Raw genomic sequence first — 15163 nt, forward strand, 5'->3', positions numbered from 1 at the left:
GGAAATTTAAGCTATAAGATCATGGGCAACATGCATTTTAATTAACAGTGTGCCTTTTCTACCAAACTAAATTAAGTTTAAAAGATTCCTTTTCTCCTGTTCTGGAATTCTAATTAGACTGGGTGAAATAAAAGTGAACAAGGACTGCGACACTGCCTAGTCGAGAAAAAAAAGGAAATCTAATTGTAAGAATAATCTGAATGAGTCCCACTGCTCTTACAATACAAATCTTATTAACCAATTTAATAAAGGAACTAGTCATAATGGATATCTTCTACCCAAATAACTGCAATAAATGCAATACTTACCTCATTAAAATGCCAACTCAGTTCAGCAAAAAAGACACATTAACATATCAAGGAGATGTCAAATTTCTTTCTGATGCAACAATGCAAATTTCCTTTAAGTTCAATAACCTTTTCCTCAAAACAATAACCACCACAAAAAAACTGAAAAGGCACTCTGGACCTAAATCTTCTCACCAACTATTTTATAGCCCAACTTTTCCACAATATAAATTATGCATTTTTGTTTTAAGAAACTGCAAAAAATGAACTGTGTTTAAAATATTTGGTTCTAAGTTTGACTTCAAGGGGTAAACTAATATTAATGTGTAGACCAAATAGCTGTCAGTAAAAATATTAGCCAAACAGCTTTGAGGTTTCTTACAGGGTATAACCTAAAGAATTTACTGGGCCTTTTCAATATTTTCACTCAATATATGCAGGTCTACCCTCCTGGTTTTACCACCCTCTCTTACACAGTATAACCACCTGTTAACTATGTTCTCAAGTGCCTTAGCTTCCTTAACCTTCTAGGCCCACTTTGAGAATTTTTAGTTCTCTTAAATCCATTTCATCACCTCCTGCTCTAGGATGAGGCAAGGGCTATGAAAACGGCAATATCTCTGTGTTAATTCATGCCACTACAAATTCATGCTATTCAACTGTAGCTAGTTGATCAGGTTTACTCACAAAATGCTTTCAAACATTCCTAGTGGCCTCTCGGATGACTTACCCATAGAGACTAAGGTTAAGTAGAGACATCTACTTAGCAGATGGTCTCACCTCCTATTTGACAAATTCACCGCCAGAATTATCTTCCCTATCTCAAAAGCCATCTTAATTTTCTTCATTTTTTTCTCTTTTATTCTATCTCAGGTGAAGAATTATCCCTAATCTTTTGCAAGACTATTTGCTTAATTCTTTAATTAGTTCTCTCTTACATCTTTTATGTCTCCAACTTCAACAGTCTTTTTCCGAACCTTAAAATATGTCTACTTCTATACTACACCTCCACCCATAAAACCACACTCTACCATGCTACTTTCCACCTAACCTAGTTTTCACTGTCATGTTTTCCATTGCTTTTTTTTTTTTGCATGGACAAGCATCGGGAGTCAAACCCGGGTCTCTGGCATGGCAGGCGAGAATTCTGCCTGCTGAGCTACCACGGACCACTCTTTCCATTGCTTTTTATCCTATTTTCCCATTTGGAAACATTTGGCACTGCTCTTTCAGCGGCCTCAAAAACATTCCTCAAGGCTTATACTTTGCCCTTTTCACACTCCACTTCGTGTGGAAAGTTCAACCTTTCTTAGAACTTCAAGTTATCATTTCAATGAGGACAATATCTTGAGTCCTTTCTCTATTGATTTTCTGAACCAAATTTCCAATGGCTCTTTAGATTTCTCAACCAGATGTAGCTCCTGTCTTTTAAACTCAGTATGTTCAGAAACCTGCTCCCATCCCATGTTTCCTAATTTGATTAATTATAACTTCAACCTTTTGGTCCATACCTCAGGCTTTATAAGGCTTATAGTCATCTTAGAGTCTTCATATCCTACTCCCATATTTTATCAATCCCACTGCTTCCTGTTTTGCTTTGTTTTTCTACCAACAATGGTATAATTCAATGTTTAAGAGAACAGGCCCCAAAGTTACAACTGGATTTGAATGCCAGATCCTTCATTTTACTAAGCTTTGTCATTTTGAGCAATTCCTTAACTGCCTCAAGCCTTAATTTCTACATCTATAAATTTAGATGGTGTAAAGTAGCAAAGGGCTAATGTATATAAAGCACTGAGCACAGTGCATGGCAGATAGCCAATGTCAAAAAGTAGCTATTGTTACAACTACTGCAATAGCCTCTGATCTTTTTTCTTCAAATACATCCATCATAGTGTATCAATTATTCTCCTAATATAGACTGTATGATACCATTCTCTCTTCAAAACACTTTCAGTAACTCTTCATTGTTTAAAGGATAAAGTAAAAATTGCTTGGTATGATTTCAAGATCTTCCACAAAATAAACCAATCTCAATTCTACTCTAAGGTACTGAAAGAATATCTTTCTTCTAAAGCATGATCTTAAAAATGTGAACTATTAAAGTCCTAACTACTTCATCTAACAACTGTTTATCACATGAATAAGAAATTCCCCCTGAATTCCTCCTCTAATCAAAACTTAATTTAAAATTTTTGAAATTTCTTCCTGTAATCAAAATTGTAAAATATTTTTGTATAATCCTGCAAGAGTGTGAGGTTGGTGCTTCAGATGCCCATGACTGCTTCCTTCCTCCCAATTCACATTTCTATAGTAGACATCTAATTTCAGGGCAAATATTTACTTGAATATTTACTTGAATTCTTTCTCGTTTGGCTGTTAATGAACTCTGCATCAAAAGCCAAAGAGAAGAGAAACTGGCAGAGTTTCAAAGACAGCAGGTGGAAGAAAACAGTAAGCCAACTGCTGAACATAATGGCATAAGAAACCTAATATTATTTACTGATAATAATATGGTATTATAAAACATGATTATTCTTCAAATTTGTTTTATTCTTTCCCTAAGTCTTTCTTAATAAAAAATATTCTATTTGCTACCAAGTAAAATAAAATTAGTTTGTCGACAGATCTATACATTTTCCTATTTCATGTTGCTTATTGATTAGAGTGCATCTAAATGACTATTTCTATTTGGAAAAGTAATTAGATGTTTAAGTAAACAGAATCTGAAGTGAAATCAATGATACTCCTTTCAGGTTTTTTCCTTCTTCATTAGTTTATCCTACTAATAATTTGTCAATACATGCTATCAGAATGTTATTTTATGAAGAATACATGTTCATGGGTGAGAAAGGAGAAGACTCTCAGATTTCTAGCTTCTGTTGGCCATTCCTTATACCAACTAGTCAATACTTAAGTAAAAAGTCCAAGATCAGGTCTATTTTCTGAGAAAAAACTTACATGTGCATCTGGGAGGTGCAAGTAAAAAAGGGTAAAAAGAGGGGAGCAATGGAAAGAAGGAGAATAGTAAAATGGGGGCAGCAAAATCAAGGTAGTAGATTCACTGTTCCAATAAGTAATTTAGAATTGAGTCACCTGGCAGCTAAAATTTGAACTTTGATTATATCTTGGTGTTTAGTCTCTTTTTCTAATAAAAATGAAAAAAAAAAGAGAGAGAGAACTTAATGAACAAATTTCATTATTTGTCTTGGCTCAGCCACATTAAAAGCTGCTGGTTGCAAGGAAAAGCACCTTAGTGGTTTTTTAAAATAAAGTTTTCAGACAAACACATTTGGCACAATGGGAAGTTTAAAATAATATCATTTACATTAGGTAATATACTCTTTAAAATTCTAATTTAGGTTTCAGTTCAATTGACTTTATATACTAGAAGGGCAAAAGATAATAGGCAATTGCAGTAGTAGTAACAGTAGCAAATAACAATAGCAAACTGGCTGTATTGTTAATGAGGGATTATTAAATTACTATCACAGCTTCATTGTTCATCCCCTACAGATAACCCACAGATGGTATTTATTTGTGGCTAAAGACAGGCTTTTAAACCTACCCAGAGCTCCAAATAATAAATAAAATGCTGTTCTATGCATGAAAAGCAATAGAATAATTATGTTTCTCAAAGATCTAAGATACCATATTAACTACCAAAGCAAATGCTACCTGTTAAAATTATACTATTTACTACAGTACCACTACTACATGTGGCTCTTGAATATTTGGCACAAGGCTAGTTTGAGTTGAGATGTTCTGTAAATGTAAAATATAACTGGATTTTGGTGACAATACAGAAAAATATCTCAATATTTAAATTGATTGCATGATGAAAAGATGTTTTGGATATATTAGATTAATGTATATTATCAAAGGTAAAGTCATCTATTATTATTTTAATAGAAAATTTAATATAACATGTGGCTCACATTATTTTTTTTTGGACAGCATTGTTTTATAAGATCTGGCTATCAGCAGAAGTATACTCTACATCTGTGACCCTACCTTAACCATTTACCAAGTTTTGGTTTGCAAAAATTCCTTTAATTACACTGTGTTGAGCTGGCCCAAGGAAGGCGTCAGGCAAGAAATCCCTAGAATCTATCAGATAGACCTAAGTTTCTCAAATAGGGATTCATATTCTGGGAGAATCTGCAATTATTTATGAAAATGCAAATTTAAAACTTTCTCATTTTAATAATAAATATATATATATATATTATTGTTAAAAGCAAAACCTAGATCTATTGGAGTACTTTCACAAAAAACTTGCCTCCACCTTTGTGTTTCATATTGTGTTAGGGATAAAAAGTTCTACACTGCCAAGTGACATAGGATAGACTCTACAAGGCTTTTGTGTAATTTCAAAAAGAAAAAAAAATGAGGCAGGTCACAGTAGCTCAGCAGGCAGAGTTCTCGCCTGCCATTACCGGAGACCCACGTTCGATTCCCAGTGCCTGCCATGAAAAAAAAATGGCAGTCACCACATTACATATAGTAACATATATATGTACGGAACTCAAAAGAACCTAAATAGTAATCAGTTCCATATTCGTATTCCAACTGGCCACTTAATTTTAGAAAAACATTACCACATAAAATTAAGACTATTCAATTGGATTTGATTAGTTCTGCAGTATAGTTCTATGGCTATATAAGAGCTACATGACCTTTCTGTACCTCTCTTCTCCTCACTATGTTTTAGAACAAATGCCCTCTTATAGTTTCTTGAACTCACTGATCTTGTTCTGGCTGTATGGCCTTATATAGTTTGTTTCCTCTGCCTGGAATATTCTTTCCCAGATTTTCACGAGCGGCTCCTCATCATTCAGGTCTTGCCAATCCCCTCTTTAGAAGGATCCCCACTTTCCATTCCATCTAAACTAACTAAACAGTCACTCTAAACCAAGACCCCACTTAGTTTTATTCTTGGCACTTCCATGATATTTTCTCTCTTATTGGTTTATTGTTTCTACTCCATCCCTCAACTAGATATAAGGTCCATGACTGGTTCAATTCTACATTCCTGTCATCAAAAGCAGTGCCTGACATATAATAGGTTCATTCATTACACACACTCACTCATTCGTTCAAATATTTACTGAATATCTGAATGAATTGATGAATGAAAGCTTTCTACATGGATACCTGGAAAGCTCTGCAAGGCCTATTCCCTACCTAAGTCTTTGGCTTCATTTGACACTAGCCTTCTTCTCACTTTCTACGCTTCAGTCACAACGGCTTTTTGTAATTCCCCAGCTTCTATACGCATGCTTCCAAGCACAGAGCCTTTCCCCATTCTATCTGTTTAGAGAAAGATCCAAGTTCACTCCTTTCATCTGGTTACTACTCATTTTTTTCAGATTTAGTTATCAAGGATAACTAAATTAGGTCAAATTCCCCTATTAAATGCTCTTAAAAGTTCTTCCTATCTCTTTTCTGAGCATTTATGAAATTATAATTTTATATTTAATTATATGATTATTTGATTAATATCTGTCCCTGTACTAGACTGTAACCTCTATGACAGCAGGAACAACATCACCTTTACAGTGCCTGGTCCACAACAGGCTACCAGTAGTTATCTTTTAGATGTATAAATATCTGTGAAATGAAAAAGGGACAAAACAAAACATAAGAAAATGCTCCTTAATTTAATCAGATAGTTTTTTTATTTAACAAGGCCTACTTTGGGAATTAGAGTTACTATCTGAGCCTTAAAAAAAAATTACACATCTAATATGGCAGAAGAAAAACATAAATTTATTTGGGGATGAACAAGTTCCAAATTGATTTATTTAAAACAAAATTTCAACACTAGGGTTTTAGACTGGTTTGAGTATCTTTTGAATTAAACTTAAAAACTGTGGATAGACCTGATTAAAACTATCAAAACATACTCAAACACTGAATGTGCCCCCTAATGTGATGGAAGAGGGAACACAAAAACATCCTGCAATGTATTCTTGCCAAAAATTTTAACCTGAATCTGATCATGCCTCTAGATCTAATTAAATGATTAATAGGAATATAGAAGACAGAAGAATATGTTAAAGATACCATAAGGATTAGCAAATTCGAAAGGAATTTCTATAGCAGAATTGACTAGGTTTGTGTGCCAAATAAATGGCATGCAAACAAAAAGGGAAATTTTTCTTAGTGGAGGATTGAGTTCTCAATGACTTCTAGTTAAAATGGAAGATCTCTTTCTGTCACTAATATACTCAATAACACATATATAGAATTCTAATTTACCATAATTTTTTACCATTTTTATGAAAAATGCACAAAATAGAATATCGAAGAGAAAATTTTGCTATTATTTATGCATCTGTGTGAATTTGCTCATTTTTATTCAAACTATCCATAATAAAAAAACAGATTTCAACCACGCTAGAGTAAAGACTGAATTAGCTTCTACTCTCTCTTCAGAAAATTTGTCATATGAACAGTGATCAAAAAGCATGAAGCCAAAAAATGTAGCAATAAAAAGTATTGTATAGTTGAGTCAGGCAGTCAACTAACAAAAATGCTTTGCTACTCTTCTTGATTATGTGGTATTTAATGGGATTGGCAAGACCTGTATCTGCAGCTTAAAAAATGTGTAAATAGTTGGAGCTCTTTTCCTATTATAAAAAGACATTCCTTTATATTTCTAGAAAAAAAAAAGGAGGGGGAGAGGAAACCATAGACTAAGAGAATGTAATGTATGGTCCTTGTTTGGATCCTGATTCAAACACATAAATGATTTTAAAAAAAAACACGTATGGGACAATCAGAAAAATTGGAACAATTAAATGATAATATAAGGAAGTATTTTGATTATGTTTTCTATCAGAGAAATATGGAAAAAAAATAAGAGAAATGACTTGCTTTAAAATATCTCAGTATTTGTGTGTGTGTGTGTGCACACGCACACAGGGAAATGGGTAGAGGTAAATATGAAATAAGATTGGCCAGACATTTATAACTGCTGATGCTAGGTAAAAGACACGTGGGAGCAATTATACTATTATTTCAACTTTTGTAAACATTTTCAAGGTATATAATAATATGTTGAGAAGAGTCTAAAATGGAGATTAAAATTTACTACCAAAATATATTGGGGGATAGGAATTGAACAGATTTTGGAATTAATAGTAGAAGACATTACTGAGGAATAAATTAAACAGACTTATGAGTTTGGGTTTTTTTCTTCGTGGTATCTGTTAACTCTTTACATTGCTGCATTATTAAATCGAAGTTCTGCAACTTCCTCAGGATTCATGGAGTCTATATCCCAACAGAACAGCAGAAGATAGGGGAAGTAAATGCCAACTGGGTGAAGAAATACAGGGAGAATAAGAGAATTGCTGTTATTTTTGTGAAGAAATGGTATCTAAAACACATACAAAAGTAGAAAAAAAAAAACTACTCCATGAACTATATTCTCAAAACAATAATATAAGCTAACATGGACTGCCCTAAAGGCAAAACCCACTTACTTTTGCTCCAGAAAATTATTCCATTTTAAACCTACCTTCTCTTACAATGAAATCCACAAAGGGGAAAAAGAGTATTATTCTAGTATAAGAGAAATACAAAAGCAATGAGTTATGAATAATACAAGTGAAATAAGATACAATTCTCTTCGTACACGACCTGGAAGTTGTATGGGGAAGGAAACCATTGTTGATTAAGGTATAGTGAAAAACCATACCTTATGGAATTATAAATATTTCATAAGTTTGAGTGGTCATGTTTTTGCAAAGCATTTAAAAGATTTAACAGATCTCTTTTGACAAGCATTTGGAGAATAAGGGGAAATATGTAAATAAAAATGTTTTAATGCTCAAATAAATAAAAATAAGACACAAAACAGAAATTGAAGCTTTAAGGATCAGGCAAACAAATCAACATTTCATTTGCTTAAAGCAAAGGGTGAATATTTAGAATATATTATACACTTAATATATTTGAGTAGGTAGGATCTGAAAACTGTTTCTATACAATGGCCTAGAGTAGTTAAGTATTTATCTTCACCATAATTTTCCTTTTCAGTCAGTTTCTGATAGAATAACAAATTCATAGGCCTCATTCAGGTTCTTGCCAGCTTTACTTAAGAAATCATTTCATTGAACACCATAAGTATAAGGTATCTTGAATAGCGCATGAGATTTTGTTGGTTTGTCCAGGTTAGTGTGATGCCCCGATAAATCCCAGAGTGATTTCTCATTGAATAAAGAAGTATTTGCAGGGTCCCCTTAGGGGAATGGGGAGAGAGGGGAAAGATTCAACTTCCCCATTTGGAGAATTTCTGATTTCCTGCAAGGAGTGTGAACAACCAAATCAATGGGCCAAGCCCCCGATCTCAGGGTTTGCTCCTATGAAACTTATTTTCACAAAGGATAGGTTAAGCCTACTTAAAATTAGGCCTAAGAGTCACCCCCAGAGAACCTCTTTTGTTGCTCAGATGTGGCTTCTCTCTCTAAGTTGACATGGCAAGTGAACCCACCACCCTCCCCCACTATGTGGGACATGACTCCCAGGGGTATAAATCTCCCTGGCAATGTGGGACAGAAATCCTGGGATGGCCGGGGACCTGGCATCAAGGGATTGAGAAAACCCTCTTGACCAAAAGGGGGAAGAGAGAAATGAGACAAAGTGTCAGTGGCTGAGAGATTTCAAATGAAGCGGAGAGGTTATCCTGGAGGTTATCCTTAACCATTATATCCTGGAGGTTATTCTTAACCATTATATAGATATTCCTTTTTAGTTTATGGTGTATTGGAGTGGCTAAAGGGAAGTACCTGAAACAATAGAGCTGTGTCCTAGTAGCCCTGTTTCTTGAAGATAATTATATAAAGATATAATGTTTACAGTGTAACTGTGTGACTGTGAAAACTTGGTCTGATACTTCCTTTTATCTAGGGTATGGAAAGATGAGTAAAAAATACGGATAAAAAAAGAAATAATGGGGGAACATATATTGAGTAGATGGTCAATGAGAGGGAGGGTAAGGGGTATGGTATGTATGAGCTTTTTCTTTTTTCTTTTTATTTCTTTTTATGGAGTGATGCAAATGTTCTAAAAAATTATCAGGGTGACGAATATACAACTATGTGATAATATTGTGAGCCACTGATTGCACACCATGTATGGAATGTTTGTGTGTTATGAATGTATTTGTATGTATGTTGTTTTAGCAATAAAAATACTTTAAAAAAAGAAATCATTTCACTTAAGACATCATTCAGAAGCTGAGGCCAGAGTTGTTACCTTTGAGTCACTCATAAACCTTTTTTTTTTTTAATTCTTAAGAAAACTCAAACAGGGCTGATTTATATTTCAGTTAGGTACAAAATTATTTTTAAATGGAAAAGGAGCTAACAAAATTTCTTGGTCTTGTTTATTCTTTATCCTTACTTCCCTACTCTAGATTCTATTAAGTCAACAGACACTGCAAATGCTGAAGTAACTGAAGCAAGGACAGATGACTGTCTTGGAGATAGGGAAAATCATCAGGGGAACTAAGAGTTACTCCGCCTCTAGAGTAATTTGCTCCTTAAAAAGTACAAGCTAAAACTCTGTAGGCCATCAGGAAGTGCCTATGGCCTTACTTCTCTATGTACTTCAGCTTCTTCATTGTGATATGAAAATGGGATTAGATAATCTTTACATTCCCATTTATAGAACCATCAAGTCATTTTTGATCCTTCAGTTTCTATACTATAATCCCAGGTGATGAAAAATGAATTTACATTGAAAATGACATTCCTGAGGTACCTGGCAATATAATCATCCTAGTAATAGTCACTTATTATTCACGACACTGTACCTATAAAATCAAGAGCACTCACTAAACCAGAGACCTGGGTTCGATTCCTGGTGCCTGCCCATGCAACAAATAAATAAATAAATAAATAAAAATTAAAAAAAAGAACATTTTGGAAATATCATCAGCAAAAAAGGACTAAAAGCGTTATGAGGCAACACTAATTCTCTAGAAAATTAATCAACTATTATTTCTCTTCATTTCCATTTCAAAAGCATTTTTATTATCTATCCCACGCTAATGGTTACCTTGCTTAATACGTCAGATTTGTACCCATAGCATCAATGCTACGCATTTGTTAGAGGAAAGTATTCAAAGTACTGTAAATATGGTCTCCATCCAACCCCACCCACTCAGGACAGTGATGGCCTGTTAAAATTTTTAGGTTTCTTTTGTCAAACTTTTAAATTCTTCCTTTCACTGAGATGACTTTTAAAAATAAAACAATGCCCAGGTTCAGTTCCCGGTGCCTGACAATACAAAAATAAATAATTAAATAAATAAACCAATGCTTGGGCAGCCATGGTGGCTTAGCAGGCAGAGCTCTTGCCTGCCATGCTGGAGACCCGGGTTCGATTCCTGGTGCCTGCCCATGCAAAATAAATAAATAAATAATATATATATATATAAATAGACAAACCAATGCTTAAGACTTGTGTACTTGACTGGATGTAAATTATATCTTAATTTAAAACAAATATAAAAAAGAAATGCACGCCAGAAAAGTTTTAAAAAATAATCCAAATATAAGTCAATTCAAAGATTTCTTTAGGAAAGTACAACTCTCTTCTATGCAGTATTCTAATAGAGGATGTTTGCCTTTGTTAAAAGTGATTCTTAACTGTTCAAATGAAGAAAGCAATTTAGAGAATGTAACTTTTAGAAAGGGTTCTTTAAAGAAGTATGGCCTCATTAAGTCATTCAATAAATACATTTTGATTTGCTGATCAATGAAAAGAGGCCTCTCTATATTTTTGCATTATTTATCAGATAGATAGTAAAAAATAATAAATAGTAATAAAAACTATAATCATCTAACTAAATGTTAAATGCCCAATATGTTTCAAAGATAATGTATTACACACCTTTTATATATTTCTAACTTTAAAAAAAAGGATAATTCATAAAAGAGGAAATATAAATGGCAAATAACCTCAGAAGTGTTCAGGCTTAAAAATAATGACAATTATTAAAAACAATCAGAAGAAACGGATTTGGGTTTGTTTTGGTTTTTCTTTTTGCCAAATCAGATTAGAACAGATTAAGGAGATTTTTGTGACATCTAATATGTATTCTTTGCCTGTGCTTTAAAAAATATTTTCTACTGAGAGTATCACACAAGTATAACTAGATGGAGGCTGGGACTTAGTTTTGTTTATCACCAAATTTTCAACCAAAAATCATGCTTAGCACACAGTGAGCACTTGTTAAATACTTACTGAAAAATGAATATCAGCTTTAGCACTGTTTAGTACAGTGAATATTTGGAAACAATTTAAAACTATATTACATCAATAAAATGAAATACTACATAACAGATAAAAAGAATGAGCCTGATCCATATATACAGTTATTATAAAATTAAATACTGTATGATTCTATACTTGTGCTAAAATGCATACTATAATTCTATATTTGTGTTATAAAAGTATTCACACACTTGTATATGCACAGAGAAAAGTGTGGAAGAATCTATGTCAAACTGCTAAAAGTTGTATCTCTGAGAGATCACTTTTACTTTTTACTCTATAAAACTTTTGTAATTGACTTAATTTATGAATATCACATTTTACTCTAATGAGAAAAGATTTCTGAAAATTAAAAAAGAAACAAAACCTGATGTACTTAGAAAAAGTCCTGGGAGGATGCAAAAAAATAAAATGGTTACCTCTGGGGACTAGATGAAAAGGTTGTTCCATGTGGAAATTTTAGAACTCTGTTAAACAAACCTGGGTCAAAAAGAAAATAAGGACTGTTCAAATTTCCTTCTGAGAACTTAGGACTTGCCAAAGGATGGAAAACCACTCTGTTGTTTTAAAAGCTTCTACTTGAGAAATGTTAAAGTACTGAGTGTTGCTACAATTTGCTACAAATGCTAAAGTACTGAGTGTTGCTACAAAAAACCAATGGACAAAGGTTCTCAGAATAAGGTCCTTGGTGTCCTGGTGCTTTATGAGAACACCCTGATGGATCAATGAGCATCCATTCTCTAATGCCAATTAGAGAATGGCATTATTGTTTACTAAACTTTCATTTGTGCCAAGAAATAAACATCACATCATAGGTGCCTCATCAGAAGCCAGCATTTCCACTCATCAGAAGCTGTGGTCAGATTGAATGACCACATAACAGTGTGCCAGGGGTTACTTGGTGCTAGGGAAAAAAAATTGACACAACTCCCTGAAATGTATTTTTCTTGGAGTTGTGGAGTTTCTTAACACAGTAGAATTCAAAATACAAGTAATCCTTAAATGTAAAAAATGTAATTTCAACGACAGTCCACACCAAGGACATCCCCAGGATCCTGAAAGGTATACTTCACACTCTCTGTATTCAGGGGTTTGTTAGGAGAATGACTTAAAAGTCACCTGGTGTAGTGACATTTTCTGTAATGATCCCAGGTGAGAGCCTATAAATGAGACCATGAAGTAGGCCTCGTGGGTAATTCTAAAATTAAAAAAAGAGAGAGAACAACAGTTTCTGGACATAACCACAGGTGAACAAAAGTACCATATGATGTCTCATTTACATGTATTGTCAGAAAATTGGGCATTCCATATAAATGAGTTTTCCATGAAACTAAAGCCTATCCTTTTAAGGACAAAACCTTTTAAGTGTTAACTATTTTTTTCCCCCTCCAAAGAACTCCCAAAGTATTCTTATTTTAACTTTTTTGTTGCAGAAAAGTTTAAATATATACAAATGAACACCCATGTACCCATCACCCAGATTCAACAATTACTAATTTATATGGTTGGCTGATCTTATTTTATCTGTACCCCCACCAGCATATTACTTTGAAGCAAGACCCAGAAATTATATCATGTCATGCCCTAATACTTCAATATATACTGCTAAAAAATAAGAATTATTTTTAAAAACATAAACACAATATCATACATTGTCAATTATTAGCAGTTTTAATGGAAACCTTTCCAAAATTTACTCATCTTTCTTAGAGCCTATTGAATAGGAAACAACTTCATTTGATAATTCAGAGTCAATATTCCTAGAAATGGGGTGCTTACATATCAAAATCCTAAAATATTCGGCACTGACTTTGAGATGGGGTGGCAGACAGAGGCAGGCTGGGCCTGGAGGAGGACTACTGATGAAGGAGTAAAGGCAAGTGAGGAAAATTTTGTTGGAAGCTAGACAATGTATTTGTAGTGGTAGAAAGTATGGTCACACTGACACGTATAGAAATGTGGAAAACAGGGAATGTATCTCATAAACTTAATACTCTAGCTAAGGAGATTTGGGGCAGAGTTTTTTTTTTTAATTTTTGATCATTCCATTCTACATATATAATCAGTAATTCACAATATCATCACATAGTTGCATACTCACCATCATGATCATTTCTTGGAACATTTGTATCTATTCAGAAAAAGAAATAAAAAGAAAACAGAAAAAAATTCATACATACCATACCCCCCACCCCTCCACCTCACCAATCACCAGCATTTCACTCCAAATTTATTTTAACATTTGTTCCCCCTATTATTCATCTTTATTCTATATGTTTTACTCGTTTGTTGATAAGGTATATAAAAGGAGCATCAGACACAAGGTTTTCACAATCACACAGTCACACTGTGAAAGCTATATCATTACACAATCATCTTCAAGGAACATGGCTACTGGAACACAGCTCCACATTTTCAGGCAGTTCCTTCCAGCCTCTCCACTACATGTTGACTAACAAGGTGATATCTATATAATGCGTAAGAATAACCTCCAGGATAACCTCTCAACTCTGTTCGGAATCTCTCAGCCATTGATACTTTATTTTGTCTCATTTCACTCTTCCCCCTTTTGGCTGAGAAGGTTTTCTCAATCCCCTGATGCTGAGTCTCAGCTCATTCTAGGATTTCTGTCCCCCGCTACCAGGAAGGTCCACACCCCTGGGAGTCATGTCCCATGTAGACGGGGAGGGTGGTGAGTTTGTTTGTTGTGTTGGCTGGAAAGAGAGGCCAAATCTGAGCAATAAAAAAGGTTCTCTTGGGGATGACTCTTAGGCCTAATTTTAAGTAGTCTTGACCTATTCTTTGTGGGGTTAAGTTTCATATGAACAAATCCCAAGACTGGGGGCTCGGCGGGTCACACTGCTTGTGAGAATATCAAGAATTCAACTTGGGGAAGTTGAATTTTTCCCCTTTCTCACCATTCCCCGAAGGGGACTTTTCTCTGCCTCTATATTAAATGGCCCCAGATTACTCAAGTTTCTACAAAAGTTTTTACATCATTCCTCATCTCTTTTTCTTGCTGATTACTATTTTTTCACTAATTTGAACATGTGGCTTCATGTTTGTTGCTTTGCCAAAGTGAAGGTCTGGGGCAGGATCTGCCTCACCTTTGTGATAATGCTTATTTCCAGGTGCCTAGCTATATTATTGCAGTAAGCCTTGAAAAGCAGCATAAGCATCACTGCCACTAACATCTTCTGAGCCCTTGCCATGTAATGCATTAAACCTTTTATGAATGATCTAATTTAATCCTCAAAAGAAATTTCTGAGGAGGTATTATCATTATACTCATATTCACACAGAGATACTGACTGATGTTAGCCAAGGTCACCCAGTTAGGAAGTGAGAGCCAGGATTCAAACTTGACGGCAAAGCACCACTTTTTAACTCTTTACCACATATATGGCTCCTTTTGATAAGGGGAACTAAAGTAGTGATCACTTCTGGATAAAATCATTTAAACATATGTATGGGGTTTTTGACATTTAGAATTTCTTACATAAAAGAAAATATATTCAAAAGGAGAAATTCAGATTAATTGCATCTATGATTCACGGCATTTCAACAACTATTGAAAAATACAT

General features: G+C 34.1%; 1 protein-coding gene across 3 annotated transcripts in view; it reads right to left on the reverse strand.

Moving 5' to 3' along the window:
• The window catches only part of MCU (mitochondrial calcium uniporter), a 273983-nt gene that overhangs the window by 103890 nt on the left and 154930 nt on the right, over positions 1-15163 (reverse strand). For 2 of the 3 annotated variants that reach the window (XM_077124983.1, XM_077124981.1), the window contains exon 2: positions 13681-13710. The exons of the other annotated variant lie outside the window; for it this stretch is intronic. In XM_077124983.1, coding sequence (XP_076981098.1) covers positions 13681-13710 — 30 coding nt within the window. The remainder of the gene's footprint in view (positions 1-13680; positions 13711-15163) is intronic. 3 annotated transcript variants of the gene reach the window in all.

The sequence above is a fragment of the Tamandua tetradactyla genome, chromosome 13 (assembly GCF_023851605.1).
Source record: "Tamandua tetradactyla isolate mTamTet1 chromosome 13, mTamTet1.pri, whole genome shotgun sequence".
Classification (NCBI taxonomy): domain Eukaryota; kingdom Metazoa; phylum Chordata; class Mammalia; order Pilosa; family Myrmecophagidae; genus Tamandua; species Tamandua tetradactyla.